This window comes from Saccoglossus kowalevskii, chromosome 17 (genome assembly GCF_978046115.1).
Source record: "Saccoglossus kowalevskii chromosome 17, keSacKowa6.1, whole genome shotgun sequence".
NCBI classification, from domain to species: domain Eukaryota; kingdom Metazoa; phylum Hemichordata; class Enteropneusta; family Harrimaniidae; genus Saccoglossus; species Saccoglossus kowalevskii.
In genome coordinates this window covers 29,049,661-29,066,427 of record NC_140657.1, presented here as the reverse complement: position 1 = coordinate 29,066,427, position 16,767 = coordinate 29,049,661, and the positions used below count along the sequence as shown (strand labels likewise).

General features: G+C 34.1%; 1 protein-coding gene across 1 annotated transcript; it reads left to right on the top strand.

Annotated features, from left to right (window-relative positions):
- The first annotated feature begins 218 nt into the window (after positions 1–218).
- LOC100373706 (uncharacterized) lies at positions 219–16,023 on the top strand. Its single transcript, XM_006813788.3, has 11 exons — positions 219–422; positions 3,013–3,104; positions 4,111–4,288; positions 5,084–5,233; positions 6,459–6,596; positions 7,705–7,776; positions 8,029–8,155; positions 9,419–9,698; positions 10,056–10,158; positions 11,242–11,537; positions 12,076–16,023. The coding sequence occupies exons 1-11, from the start codon at positions 251–253 to the stop codon at positions 13,288–13,290; spliced, it is 2,823 nt and encodes a 940-aa protein (XP_006813851.1). The 5' UTR covers positions 219–250; the 3' UTR covers positions 13,291–16,023.
- The last annotated feature ends 744 nt before the right edge of the window (positions 16,024–16,767 follow it).

The window sequence follows — 16,767 nt, the reverse complement described above, 5'->3', positions numbered from 1 at the left end:
AATTTAATTTCACGAATAAAATAATTCAGTGCACATGGTTTAAATCGATAACAGCAGAATAACACTTTGTTCATGTACTTATACACATAATGCACCTGCAACAGAATGGTTTGACCCCAAAGCCCTATCCGCGCCCACACTGCGAATATTGTATGGCAGACAGTGACGCATTGTTGATAGTGACTCAATTATTCACTGTCCTGGGCACGATTGCAGCAGGTAAAGAGAAGCTAGGATAAAATTGACAAAGATGGCGTCGCTGTTAGATTTTCCAGGAGTCGCAAATGACCAAAATATCCAAAATACCCAAGACTCTCAAGAAGATCACCACCTCATCGTGATCGAGGGTGACGCTCCTGTCAATATATGTGCAATGCCAAATATGCGAGTGAGCGTGGGACAAAATAGTGATTTTTTGGCAGGTATGTATTGTGTTTTGGATACAGATTCTCCCTTGTCGATTTTAACCGGGTAGAGGAAATTCTCCACACCTTAGTTTGTACAGCAGTTCGCAGATCCAACGATTTTAAGTGACATCGATCCCAGGTGTCATAAAGCGCCCCATTTAAAAACCAATTCAGTCACGGCAGTGATAAACGGCATTTCTAAAATATCGATGATTGGAAGGGTAAAACGCGCCGTCCATGTTTTTAACACGCCAAGGTCAAACATCAGACACAGTGCATTGTCAAATTCAGACAAGTTGTTTGAGTGTAAAATACTAATGAATACAATAGCTATCCAGAATCGCACAAAAAAAGAAAACATATAATGTAGTGGAATTCATCTTCTATTTCCTGTTTATCACACAATTTACAAATTGTGTTTTCAATGGGAGTTTTCGGTCGGGGTTGTCGGTTTCATGTGTCTACGTGATTCAATGTTCAAACATTGGTTGCCTGATCAAAATATGCTTAATTTTTTTTTTTTTTTTTTTTTTTTTTAGTTTGGTAGTTTTCCAGTTTATTAACATTAAAATTTGGTGATTGAGTTTGTTGGACAGAGGAAGTAAAGTTGAAATACCTGTAATATGATACTTTTTGACTTTATTTTCTTCAAACTTGTCATGGCCTCTTTAAATTTACTGTTTGAGCTCAATATCACATCTAGGTAATTTCTAACAACAGTTTCTTTAAAAGAAATTAATTTGTTAGTTAGTATTTTGCGTGACTTGTTAAATAATAATAATAATAATAAAGATAATTTATTGCATCCTTAGAAATACAGTGTTTCCATCAGTTTATAGCAACAAAAGTAAGATATTAAAAAACAAAATAACAAAATAACTATAGCAAATAATAAATGATAGATTTTAGTGTTTTTGTTAAGTATCTTTCTCGTTTCTCATTAAGAACGAGCTGTGTATAAATTCTCCAACAAGTTTGATTACATTTGTGTTAGAATTTTTCATTAAGTATGTAAATTTCTGTTGGTCAGTTTTTGTTTCATCAGGAAACTGTATATTTGAGAATATATCCATTCGCAGTGTGTGATATTTTGGGCATTTGATGAGGAGATGCATTTCATCTTCTATGTCTGCTAAAGTACATTGTTTACAAATCCTGTTTTCCAAAGAAATTTTAGGTTGGGTATGTCTACCCTTTTCTATTGCTAGGCTGTGATTACTTGTTCGGAATCTAGAGACAGAAATTCTATGTTTTAGATTCAGTATAATTAAGTAACTTTCAAAGTTGTAGTTTGTTTTGAATTGAGTATATGTTCTCAACTTAGGTTTATCCATAATTGTCTCCTTCTAGAATTCAATATATTTTTGTTTAATATTGTTTCCTATTCTCTTTATATTTTGTTTTGTTGCATTCAATTTGTCATTGATATTCTTTATATCTAATGTGTTATCTTCCTTATTTAACTCTTTGTAAATTGACATAATCCATGGGAGTTTGCAGTTTATCTGTTCATGGTATGCCTGTTTTGTTAAATTACATTCTGGAAGTTCTTTGATCCGTGCCAAATACTTTATAAGATTTATTTTGATGTCTACTAGTAATGGTAGTTCACCTATTTCTGCTCTACAAGCTAGATTTGATGAAAATTTATTCAATCCAAGCATTCTTTTACTAAATTTCAGATGGGTTTTCTCGATTGGTGTATTGTCCCATTTATTATTTTCTTGAATTTCGAAGCCCCATACATCTGATCCATATAATAGTATTGGTCTTATACATGTTTTGAATAGGTGTAACATTGTTTTGCAGTCAGTTTCTTTTGGCACAGAAGTCATCATTGCATATAAAGCTCTTGTGGCTTTGTCTGCCAAATTATTTCTTGTGTCGCTGAATTTACCATTCGACTGTAATGATACCCCAAGGTAGTTGTATGAAAATACACAACTAATATTTTGACCTTGATATGTAAATTTTTCAGTATTTCTCAAGTATCCTCTTTTAAATATTACAATTTTACTTTAAATATTATTTTGGTTTTTGCAGGGGGGGGGGGTAGTTGCAGGACATGATTGGTTGAAATAATTGTTCATTTGCATAAATTAATATTCATGAGCAATGAAAAACTTGTTTTTTCAGTAAAATTGTGCCAAAATGCAATGAGAAACTTATTTTTTTCAGTAAAATTGTGCCAAAATGCATTCTGATAGCACACACATTAGTTGTAAATTGCCTGATTCTATCATTGCTAGCTGAAAAAATACCTGAAAAACTGTTGTAAAGTGTTTTTTTAGACCATTTTTTATGTCCAGCAAACTGTTGAAAGTAACCACAGGTTTATTCTTTAAATTGATCATTTATGAAAATGTAGAGGCACTTTGATATTTCACTCTTTAGATTCACACGCCAGGTTACTTCACAGTGTAAAACTGGAACTTCTGAGTTGTTGAAAAACAAGCATAAATGCTGACCATTAAATTGTCAATATACATGTATTTGTACATTTGTAAGTACAGGAGAGGGGCTTTGACATTGTTTTTTGCTTAATTTCAAATTTACATTTTGTCATCTTTACTTATCTAACCTTCAGGATTCTATCTGTTTTTAGGTGGTGGTGTAAACAATGAAATTATTTCAGAGAATCCTACTTTACAGACTACGCAGTGCTCCACTGCTGATGTCATGGCAGTGACATCAAAAGTGAGTCATAAACCATTATTGATATACCGGTAATAATATATATACATGTATGTATTGCATTAAATGATGTAATACAGGGATATACCCAGCCACAATACAGTCTGGGGGTAACTTTACTTGACTATCAGCTGGTTTTGTCTTTTCCTAAAACTTTTAAAAGCAAGTATCATTTTCTTCAATAATCTCAACTTATTTCTTGTAGTATTTACCTATTACTAATATGAGACATATTTAGATAGTTATTCTGCACAATTTAGCAGTTTTGAAAGCAAGCTAAATTAGAGCTAGAGTAAATTACATTTGGACCATAATGTATATGTATGTGTCCAAGTATGGCACAGTAAAAGAAAAGGCGATCAATAAATATTTATTGTTTACAGGACAAATTTTGAAACAGGTGTGATAAAATCTACAGATGTACGATTATTTCTGCGTCTTACAATAACTAACCCAATTTAGAATAGTGTAATTTCATTTCACAAATGTCCATGAGTGTGGTAAGTGAAAATCAATAAAATTATGACAGTGAAATTTAGTTGTTGTGAATGCTCTCAAGTACTCCAATCCACAAACATTAAATTCTTAAATTTAAAGAATCAATATAGATGAGAACATGTAATTTTTAGCCTGATTGTAGTCAAGTGATGGAAACGCTATAGTAATGGCAAAATGTCTGTCATCCGGCACGTCTGTCATCGTCGTAAACATTTCTTGTGGGCATGGTAACTCCAATAATATTCATATGAAACACTGTCATTCTCTAATATGCATGTGCACTGGTTGTTTTGGTACAGACAATATAACACTTTATTTGTGTTTTAGTGGTTTTGATTTTACTTCTGATAAATACTGCGCATCTTTTGTTAGGATAAATCATAATCATTTTTGGTCTACTGTATGAATTATCTAACAACAATTGTAAAAATCACATGTCTCATCCATATATTATCTTTAAGATCTTTTAAAATCATTTATTGTTTTGTTTTTTTTACTGTAAACTTTTCAGGTGCCAATACCCAGGATAGCTACAAATAACAAACAAGCACAGAGGAAAAGTGAAAGAGTGAGACGACCAAGATCTTTTTCACCAGAAGATGATTTGTTAAATAAAAACAGGAAAAGACCAAGAAAAAATCCTAATCCTATTAAAACAATTAAATCAAAAGATCCAAATAAAGTAGCAGGTATGGATTCTTTACTAATTATACATGTATCGTGAAATGAACCACCTTAAATATTGATGGGTTTACCAAGGCGTTCAGTTAATGCATAGACTCTCTAAAAGAGGGTCTATGGTTAATGCTATATTCTTATTCATTCATTCTGTGCCATGCTGAATAGCGTTGGCTATCATGGATCTCCATCTATCACGGTTCCAAATGCACGATATCGTTTGTGTTGGCTTTACCCTCTGTAACCATGATGTCATACTGTCAAGCAACTTCTCTCTTTTTCTACCCCTGCTTCCTTTTCCCCATCAATTTTCTCTGTCGTTACTAAATGTTCTTTTCTTCTCATCATGTTTCCAAAGAACGTTGCCTACCTCTTCCTTATTTCATTGACGAGAGACCTCTATATTCTTATAACGCCAGTTATTGCATCGTGTCACATTTGTTGTGTGTCCCATGCAATGTACATGTATACTAGTACAATGTTTGTTTTCATGAAAATTTTGGCGATTTAGATAGTTAATGTTAGCTGATAACGTTTGCTCCATGATGTGTGTATCTCCAATTGAAGGTGCAAAATGTAAGGCATTTGGATGTTATGTAAACATTATGTATTTCTAATTGAGCAATACATAGTACATGTTGTCATATTTTCACTTTTCAATCATAGGATTCCACACAAATTTTCTATCAAATTATAAATAGTGTGTATTGTACAAGAAATAACGCGACTTAAATTTTAATCAGATGTTGTATAGTATAAAATAAAACAAGGTTTCAATAATTTTGCTATGTTTTCTTCCCCACTAGAATCATTTTGTTGTGATCTGTGCAAATCACCGTACATCACAAATCCTGCCAGGAAAAGTAACAAGAGTAAGCAAGGATGCTATGTTGCAAGTCCGCGGCACAAAATAGATCCAGTCACAAAGAAAGAACTTACATTATGCAATGCCTGTGGTAAGTGTTATGAAAGCATCTTCATTTAAGTAGGTTTGAGCCAGATTAAAGACTGTATGTCATGCTAATCTTAAAGCGGGGGAGTCGTCACCTGCACATGCGGCAGATGGCCATAGCGTGTCATTGTTTACAAAGAAGCATCCACCCATGATCCTTTGCATTTTTAGCGCGTGTTGTTATCGTCGCTTGGGACTCAATTCTCAAATGTGCGCAGGTGACGCAGGTTCATTAAAAAAAGTTTGGTTGTTCAGACAATTGTTATGTTCAAAATTTTATGGAAGAAATTGTCCAATATTGGTATTTTTAAACTAGTTTCTAGGGTGAAATTATTTTGCTCAGTGACGCGATTGAAAACAATCATATATTATTATTGATATGAATCCTAATGTTGTTTGCACATGTTCATTTCAAAAAATTAACAGATAATTTAGTGAGTGCTAATACTAGTAGTTATCAACTACTAGTATACAATGAGAGGTTATCTCCCATAATGCATTGCACTGAATACTTCAAACTGAGGTTCATAATTTTTTTTAAACTAGACTTTCAATTAACCAGTTGCATTGGTATGCATGCTGAACAAGAATTTAGGCAACCATGTCTGTCTTTAATATTGGTATACACATTTAGGTACAACCTGCATTCAGTTTATTGTAAAAATCAACAAATGTACAGCATGTGACAATCTAGATTCTTATCATTAGGGTATGTACTTGTTGTGATGAGAAACACCTGTTGTATTCTCATCCTATGGTTACCCATTATCAATGTACCGGTAGTACTTGATATCCTTTTCTTGAAGAGCACCCCCTGGTGGTGGATCATATTTTGTATCCTTTTTACCACCAGCTTTCTTGCCTAAATGCCAACATTTTTTTTATACATGTGTTCCTCAATATTTCTGGAAATGAATAGATGGATTTCATACTGCATTGTGTTCATGCAGTGGTTAGTATTTCTCATATAAAATCAATGCCACATCTAGTATGGCATTCTGGAAAATTCATTGTACCGGTATATATAATAAAACATAAATTGAAATAAAAGTTTGCTGTTTGATTCAAATGTCTTATCTGTCAACATTTACCATATTGCAATGCCTAAAACATAAAGCAGCGAGTCGAAATTATAATGATGATATATAAGCATGTTAGTGTAGCATGCATAATACCATAATAATCGTAACCAAAATTTAAGGATACAATTCAATTCTCTCTGTCCATAGGATTGTCATTTGACAGGCAAAGACAACCACGACCAAAGAAAACTAAACAAGTGTTGAATGTAGAAGAGAAGAAGAAATATCTTGATGAAGCTGAAAGTTTTGCGCAGTCTCTTGTGGATGGATTTAAAGATCCCGATGGTAAGTATTATTATGAAAGATTATACATGTACATCCGTCAGCGTATCTTAGTAAGTTATAGCGTGCTTCTGGGTATCCTATCTTATTAGGAAATGGACACTCCAAATATGAGGGAATTGATTGAAAAGTTCATAATGACAGATTGTTGATAATTTTCATCATTCTTCCCAGTTACTTTGATTGAGATAATTACAAATTTATTAAAATGTTATCCTAATTATGCAAACAGTATGTGGTTTCGTTGGCCATCACATATCCATTACGCTATTACAGGGATACCACAGTGTGCAGTGTCAACCTCTGATACATATCCCACTGTACCATCTTTGTGCGCACTTTGCTGTATTGTGGTAATATCCTCATGTTATTTACAAATTCTGTGTAAAAATGCATATAAATTCCTGTGGGCTGTTGTAATTTGTACTTCTGTGAATACATATATGTTCAAACTTAATTCAAGAGTTTATTAATCATGAGATTCTCAATAGTAAAATAGGAAAATCAATTCTGGAGAGAAATATAAATTATTCTTCTCCTGGGTCAGTTGGTCCAGTCATTGGTGTTGCCATCTGTATTTGAAAATCACGAACAGGGCAAAAGCCGAGCTTGAGCAATAGTTCATTTGGAAACACTGCAATGTTTTCACAGTACAGGAACTTATTTTTTATTATGAAACGTATGCTTTAATCCTAAAAAATATTTATGAGTTCCCTGTGGAATTATATATTTTCACCATAACATTTTTATGGAAAAAATAATAGAAGCATGTGGATATCACAATTCAATGCATAATAATCCTGATACCGGTAATGCTCAAGCACAATACCTACATAAATATAATAAAGTATTATGAATCTGCATTTATTATATTTATATACTGTAGAATACTTTATAGCTGGAATTAATTTTTGCTGAAAAGACATTTTTGGTGTTTTGTATGGAATTTGTTTTCCCTGATTTTTGACAAGTTGAATGTAAAATATAGGAAAAAAGGTACCCCTGTATATTCACTGGATCGAAAGTAAAGTCTTTAACAGTATTCAATGTACTACACCATAACACATGCCCGAATAATCCTTTCATGATTTTTCTGTTGTATCTTTTGCAGCTGCTCGTCTTTCATGTCCTCATTTCAAAGGCAAGCCATGTGGATGTATGCAACAGTACATCATAGCTAAGGGTGAGTTGAATCCACATGTACCAGTATATTATTTTGCTCGTATCATTTGCAAAGTTCCACAGACTTTTTTACATGAGCTATTATTACAAGCGGCGTATGAATTTTACAGTCAAAGTACCAGTGTCATTACGCTCAAATTTTGTGTAAAAAAAATGTACTTTATGTGGATACCTGAATATGTATGACACAGACTGACGCTCACGAAGATAAAGTTGTATAATAATATTTGTCATTGTGATTAAACTTTGACAGGTAATATGCAAGAATCTCGTAAAAGAGCCGCTAGTCTACTACAACTCTTAAAAGATGCCAAGAATCTAAGTCAGCAAAAGTGTTATGATGACATCCCCACTCTAGGACCTAATGGAAAACCCAAAAAGTAAGGTATACTGTTGTTTTGTGCATGCATGTTTACAAACATTTATGATAAATAAAAGTTCTTCTTAAAGCTATATTGTTGGCAAAATCTTTCAATTTTCAATAACTCAGCCAAAAAATCAATATTTAAATCAAGATCAAAACATATTGTGCTGTTTATTGGTAAACACAACTAACCTAGTAAATACGTAATGTTCGATGTTCAACGGTTAATCAGATGCTGTTGTGACATAAATAAAATAGTCGTTAATGAATTTAAATTCGAAGAGTCTAATGGCTATTAACCTTTTCACGACAAGACTTTCTTGCCCAAATTTTCCTTCCCTTTTTCCTAAATTCTCCAATATTTTTGGAAATCAACCTTAATTTTGGAACCAACAGACAAAATTTTCAGTTTTTACTCAAAAAATTTGGCTATTTGTGTCCCAATTTTCTGAAGGAAAGTGCAGACTATAAACAGTACTATTTTGTGAATCTGTGATGAAAAGAGGGGAGTGTTGAAAAGGTTAAGGAAAAATCAAGAGTGTTGTGTGCAGTCAGATCTTTGATGAAAGTGCTTTACATCGAATATTGATTGTGTAATATAATTTATCTTTGATTGGTGAACAGAAAATTTTGTGTGCAATTTGGTGACCTAATGCCTCCTTAAGATGGTGAAATTTTAATCACAACCAAAGCTACAGAACTGTTCAGTGATGTTTATCTATTGCTACAGATGTCTTGTGAATACCCTAAATATTGCTTTTATTACAGTTCATATCTTACTTAAAATGTCAAAAACTTTACCGACAATACCATTTACCAATGACATTTGTAAATTTATCAAAATATTTACCAAAAAAGTAGTACAATTATTAATAATTCAGTCTACCATGGTGCATATCATTGACAGTAGTGATGTTAGTGTGAAACGTCACTGATTTTTCACTAAACCAGCATGATGCTACTACCACAGTGCTTTGTTTTACCGGTATTGTCACACTGGTATGACGCTGCCACAGTCATTATCCTGAACATCATACTGGTATTTTTTTTTCATTTATTTTTTTATTCACGAGCAGTGTATTAATAATATATTAATAATTCCTGTTTGGAAATTATTATAAAAATGATATGCAAATTAGAAAGCAAATTTTAACCGCAACAGTGGTTTAAATTTCTGTGGAAAACACTGTATATTGAACGAATACTACATTGTTCATGGCAGAAAGTTTTCAATCTATGCAAAATAGATTAAATATGCTTAAATTGTTTTGTTTTTCAGAGTTAAACACATAGGCTTGGGTAATGGACAGAGAAAATCCAAGGCCTTTGAAGAATTCATCTTGTCCAAACGGAAATACCTACGCGAGGAACTAAAGTTTTGTGAGCGAGCGACGCAGAGGGTACTTATGTATTCCAATAATTTTCTACACAAGAAACTTAAAACAGACCCTCACAAGGGGGTGAGAGCAGAACGACAGAAGGGAAAGGCAGCATTGGGCCAACTAACACCACTGCAGTCTCTTTTAGATCAGAGCTGTTGTATTGATAATTGTGTCATGGTAAGCTTCTCTCACTACTGTAGTTGTACTTGGGGAAGAAATTAATTTTTCACAAAGTAAATTAATTTGTGAATTTGTGAATACTGTATTTGCTCTATTAGAAATGCACATAAACAACAAATTTCATTTATTGTAATATTGTAAACCATTGGACTTATGTTTCTATAAAAGTTTTTACTATTTTACTGGTATAATCGGAGAGCATTTGACAGGAAAAAATTTGATGAAAGTCACTATCTGAAGAACCCCAGTGAAATCTTCACTGCTTCAATTTTTGCAAAATTTGATTCTCGTGAAATAAAATTGATTAACAGTATTATTTACTGATACATAATCAAAATTTTGTGTTTTTTGAAGATGGTGAGAACTCATTTACGTTTACTGGAGGCTTGGAGGGAAAGAGCGGCTTTAGGGCAGGCCGATGCCAGACGTGTACTAGCAGAGATGCTGACGCCATCAGGTAAGAAAGCCGGACAATGCTTTACAGTGCTGTCAAACAATAATATGCAGTTTTGAGTGTTCACTCAGGAGATTAAGAGTCAAAATGAAATCCTCAAAATTAAGTCAGCTTGTTGACTACTTGGAAGGTCGTTCTTCAAGAAAAAATTTAAGTGTATGTGACATGTATAGGAAAATATAGGCAACAAACAAAAATGTTGTGGCCGCTGATTTCCTTCGTTTTATATTTATTTTGTTTATAAAATATGAATTTCATTTTACCAAATTGCAAATTCTGTACTATATTAAGATGTTTTTCAAAATCACTATACCTGTGTATGTTTTTCAAAATCACTATACCTGTGTATGTTTTTCAAAATCACTATACCTATGTGTTTTTCAAAATCACTATACAAATGTACCTGTGTATGTTTTTCAAAATCACTATACCTGTGTTTGTTTTTCAAAATCACTATACCTGTGTATGTTTTTCAAAATCAACTATACCTGTGTATGTTTTTCAAAATCACTATACCTGTGTATGTTTTTCAAAATCACTATACCTGTGTATGTTTTTCTATTGCGTCGTTGGTGCACTAAGGAATGAGCAGAAATTAGTGTTTCACAGAAAATATTTTTGCATCACTAGCACATCATATCAGCTTAAAGGGCACGGTTGTCTGTATTCTTCCATGCATTATTCTATATGTAGAATCACCAAGCTCTGTGGGAATAACTACTGTTATGTTAATTATATGAAATTGTTTCAGTCAGTCATAATTTTCTGTCATGCTCGGATTTGCAAGCGTAATTCTTAATAATTGGCACATAGAAGAATGGCCAAAAGTGTCCAGAATATTGCCACAGTTGGCTCATCAGATGTTAATATAATCATAATTTATAGCACCAGTGGCAAAGGGCTCAAGAGCAATTTATGTCTCTAGTGGATTGAGATGTTTTTAAAAAGTCTTTAAAAAAAATCATGATATGAAAAATAAAATATCAGAATATCAAGGCTCCACAGGCATGGTCACAAGTTAATTTATGTTGTATTGTGTTGTCTGCACTGATTGGAATTAGCCTTTAATATTATGTTTACTTCAAGGTGGGTCTCGTCATAACTGCTATAAATTCATCAGCTGGGTGACTGGATGCAGCCACAGTACCATCGGTAGAGTCAATGATCAGATGAAACGTACCGGTGGTGAGAGAGAACCTCCGCAGCATGGTTTGAAAAAATATTGGCAAGAAAATCCAAGACCCAGTAAATCAACCAAGGGTACCTCTCCGAGTAAGACCAACCAAGCAAGAGCATCAAGCTCAAGTTCATCACTGTCACCACCAAGTAGTGTTGACTCATTGCCTACCACTATTACATTATCATCTCCAGTCCAATCACAGGTACAAGCGTCTTTATTTATTTGTAGACCACAAATTAAAGACTGTGTTATCTTCCTGGACTACTATTATTAGAGAGAGACCCTTAACTTTATTATAAAAAAAGAAGCTCCTATTTGTACACAGAATATATTGCCAGTTGCGGTTCATTTTCTCATCGGGACTCGTTGGTTAAGGATACATGTAATTATGTAAGGGTTTGCATTTTTGGGGACATGTGATGTAATCTCACTTAAATCAAACAAGAATTTGTGAGTTTATAGTGTACATGTTTATTGTGGATTTTGGTAGGATTTAATTGAGCTAATAGTCTTTCACTTTTATGTGTAGCTTATGTAATAAAACAGAATTGGAAGCCATACGATGATTCCCATTGCTATTAATCTGAATCTAAATCTAAGCTAATATTATCAAAACGATAGAAGAATTGGACAGTGACATATAAGCTGAAATAGAACATTGTACTAGAAAGGTTTGTCTAGAGGATTTAAAATTTCAATTGAGAGAAGTCATTGATGTATTGTGTTCATCTTTGTTACAGGCTCAGTTAACGGTACAACAGGAACAACTACAACAGCTTGAAAGACAGCTACAAGTACAACAGCAGCAATTGCAACGACAGCAGCAGTACATACAAATACAAATACAACAAATAATGCAGCAGCAGCAGCAGCAGCAACAACAGCAGCAGCAGCAACAAATCCTAGTACAACAAGCACCAACAGCTATAGCAGCTACAGGCGGAGAGCAGAACATTAATCTCCAGCATTTTACACAATCGATTGCACAGTTGCTGCAACAGCCAGTCGCTCCAACAACGACTACAGCGCAGCCCACAATGCAACAGCAGCCCAGGGTACAACAACCAATTACAGCAGAGGAAGCAGCTAACCAGGTGCCGCCTCCAAGCTATAGCCTTAGCATTGCATTGCAACAGGCCAATCAACCCAGTCCACAAGCTCAAGTGCAGCCAATACCACAGTCACAGCAAGTGCAGCAGCAGCAAGTGCCGACTTCACCACAGCAGCAAGAGCCAACTTCACCGCAGCAGCAAGTGCCGACTTCACCACAGCAGCAAGTGCAGACTTTACCACAGCAGCAAGTGCAGACATCGCAGCAGTTGATCATTCAAGCAATTCAAAATCATATTTTTAGCCAGCTCCTGAACCAGACTGGGAACAATGCAGTCTTGGGACAGGAAATGATACAAATACAGCAACACGAGGGCAGTCCGACAATAAACATTGGTCAGTTGAACACACAAAGTCCTGTAGTTCACCAAGCTAATGTGGAACAGAGTCTCATCTCGCAAAATATCATCCATGTGGCACAGAGCGGCATTGGAACACAAGAACTCACGCTCACACCAACTGATCAACCGGCTGCAGAGCAAGACGGCGAAAACAACCAATCAAATCTAACATCGGCCGATTCTTTGCCAAACATGAATAGCTTACATCCACATGCTCTCAGTACGTCTTCACAGAACGTTGTCTCACATTTACCCACCACACAGATGCTGACACTGCCCCAGAATGCAGCTGTTCAGGAACTGACAGCCACGGCAGCTGATCAGCAGATCACCCAGCAGTTGCTGCAACAGTCCCCAGATGTGGTAACATCCTTGGCAGGAGCTACAATACTGTCTCCAGATGCCCTGAGCGGTGCCACTTTAGAAATTGCCAATCAGATGACTGTTAATACAACCAACATTCCAATTTCTTTAGCGATGCTGACACCAACAACAACACAGTGAACACGACATCTATTAGTTAACGCAAATGTCAGTAAAGTACATGACTATTTACTCTGGGACTAGAACTGAAAGTAGCCATAATTTGCCTTTTTTTATATCTAATAATATTTTACACTCCAAGTTATATTGAACATAGGCACTCAACAGAACAGGGTTGTCTATCGACAAAGAAACAACATTACATTCAACATCTGTTGAACCACTATTTGTTTAAACATACGTCCTGTTCCTCATTTTAGTATGCTTTAGTTACATTTTTCCAAATTATGTTATTTGTGTGTGAGGTAGTTCTAGTTGGTTTCCATTGTTGCAGCAGGTTAAAATCGCACATTGTTTGAGTTTTGGCCATACATCCATCACTAAACATTTTTTTCTCAGAATTTGTTTTTCATTATTTATCAGTCATTGACTGCTGTAGCACTTGCATTTTCCCCACAGTGGCTGTATAGAATAACATATGCCTTTTGTACATAGTTAATGCCTGCAATACATATTCATATCATTTTATTTCGATTTCTGAAAATAATTTTGTTCAGAGTGGGATATTTGGTATTCATCAACTGTATATTTACATTTTCAACTGTTCATGCACTGTCACCAGTGTGGTCTATGCAAAGGCAGTTCTTTGTTATTAGGAAGAAAACGAACAGTAGTTTGTTTGTTTTGGAAGTATTTCCCCAAATGGACGATAATTTTACATACTAATCATGGGGATTCAATTTACAGATAGTTTCAGATGTAATTGAGCAGCAAGTTAGCAAACTTTAATACTCACTAATTGGCCGACAACTTGTGTTTTGATTATTCAGATGGCATACAATTTGAATATTACATTGTGATATCCGTTTCCGTGACTGTGAAACAACTTGGACTGTTGTATTTTGAAGGGAGACACAGTATTGTGACACAAGCCCTTTTCCTGTCACTAGCAATTTCCATTTAAAAACTAAAATTTTTACAACACTAATAAGTATGATATAATACTGTAAAAACATACAAACTTGTTTGATAGGTTATTATAAAAATTTGACGTATGTGCGCACACATAGGTTTACCTATATCTCATAGATGCCCAGAATAAAAACATGTACCGGTAAATAACATGTGATAAATGTAACACACATTCATTTGTTTTACAATCTGATTCAAGATAGCCAAATGGTGGCCGTTTTTTTTGGTCAGATGAGGCATGTCTTTTTGTTTCTCAGATCGGATTCAAAAAGACTTACTGGTGGGCATTTTGTTTTAATGAATGCTGTTTCAGGGATATGTCTCTGATATCTTCATTATTACTGGACTTGTATGTACACATGTACTCCGATATGAATTTACACTGAAAATGGACTGTATTGTGTCATGACTTGTTAAATCATATTTTTTTCAGATACCCAACCTTCCCTCTATAGAAATGGTTTAGCCTAATCAGAAGTGAGAGCCATCCTAATAAGCTTTGTAGTTTAACATCATCATTACATGATATTCCTCGCAAGCTTGAGAAATACATTTTATTTCAATGGAAATCTATTTTGTACTTTTAAATCCATGTACTACTAAGTCAAATGAATATACACATTATGTGAAGCTGCTATATGTATACACATTTAAACACCTGGTAGAACCAAATCATTTTTGGCAATTTCCATGATATAGCCTATGTGAGTGGATTTATTAATGCTTACGTATTGGATATCAATTTGCATTACCGGTACATTGCTAATGAAGCTTTTGTCCCTCTAAGAAGTTTTATGTCTTTTTTTTTTATTACTTGTCAGCGTGATACAGATGTATTGCCATCTATCGGATATTTTGTTTTCTCATAGATTTACATTGTTTTCTACATACTGCACAGACTTGTTCGTCATATCGAGACTGTGCAAGCACAAACTTATATATTATTACCTGTACATAGAGCTTAAAGTTGCTCATTGAAATAAGCTTGATTGGGCTATTGTAACCAAGAGAAGTATTTGATTGTCTGAATTTGTGTGAACTGAATATTCAATGATGTTGCAGCACGTTTGAATGTTAGCGATCATTTTGTCATCTTATTTGAATAGTATTTCAAATCATGGGAATTCACTTAAAGTGTTAGTTGTCATACAGCAATGTACAAGTTGATATGGCTCCCATATCAAACATAAAGTGGAGTGACGATTAGCACTTTAAAGATACGCTACAGTTCAGCATTACTACTGCCCACATTAATTCATAACAATGGCTGAGTGAATCCTCGTACATTTCCTGTAATTAGCGTATATTCATATTACAACATATTTCATATTGTCCCAATTAAACTTTATGGATGATCTCAGAATGTAAATAAAGTGGATGGTTACATAAATACAGTAACATTTGCTACACATTCCAGTATTTCATCAAATCAAGATACACATGTACGATAACTGGTTGTGTTTGAAGCTGAACGGGCGTTACCCTGGTACCATATTTTACAATCATCAAATATAGAGTATACATGTACATGTAGGTTAGTAACGATAGCGAACTTTAAGCATTCCAATCACGTTTAAAAACTCACGTACACATATTACAGTTTGAAAGCAGACACTTAATGCCGAAAATTCCTGTATTCGTTCATGTTATAACCAGCTTTGTGGGATATTGAATACAACTTTGTACATTCTGAAATTATTTACTCTTATTTTTTTATACCAAAGATGTATTTACTGACTAAAGTTGCAAGACATTGAATAAACAGTCAAAATTTCACCTTTCCATATTTCTTGTTTTTTATTATAAACAGTCTCAAAATGTTGAGAATGAAAAATCAGCGTCATTGCCCCGAAAGTAGAATTTAGGTTTCACACATTCTGACCATAATAGTGGAGTTAGAAAGAGGTTTCCGTTTGTTGACGTTAATTATACTGTAAAATACTTTATTTTCACTTGGAATTCTCGCTATTTTCACTGAGGAGATGATTCAGTGAAAATAAAACCCAGCAAATATACCCTTTTTCCTATGTTTCATTCAACTTGACAAAAATCAGTGAAAATAAATTTCATACAAAACACACAAAATGTCTTGAAAATTAATTCCAGCTAAAATAAAGTATTTTACAGTAGATATTAGATTTCCATGGCAGTTTCAAATCTGATGCAGAGGCTACTTTGTATGTAATCATTCAATAATTCTACACCACAAAACAGAGTTGAATCATATATGCAAGGCAGAATTTGATAGGTTGAAAATAAACCTGTCAAAGAAGCCACTTTCTGATTGATCTGAATGTTAACCAATCAGGCACAATCTTATAATTAGCTATACAGGGACTTGCAAAATACAATGCTTCTCAATTTTACAAACCTTTTCCTGCTGTTTCAAAGAATGCTTGTATTGGATGACTTCATTATCAAAATAACATAACTTCAATACGTTTAATATATGGGAAAACTGCTTTGTGCAGGCTATTAAAAAACGTTATTATTCACATGCAGTAATAATGTGATAAAATCTGCCAG

Excerpts from the sequence above, each read along its gene's own strand:
- LOC100373706 (XM_006813788.3), top strand. The coding sequence starts at position 251 with ATGGCGTCGCTGTTAGATTTTCCAGGAGTCGCAAATGACCAAAATATC. Across the intron at positions 3,105-4,110 it reads TCATGGCAGTGACATCAAAA|GTGCCAATACCCAGGATAGC; the intron begins GTGAGTCATAAA and ends TAAACTTTTCAG. Across the intron at positions 10,159-11,241 it reads AGAGATGCTGACGCCATCAG|GTGGGTCTCGTCATAACTGC; the intron begins GTAAGAAAGCCG and ends GTTTACTTCAAG.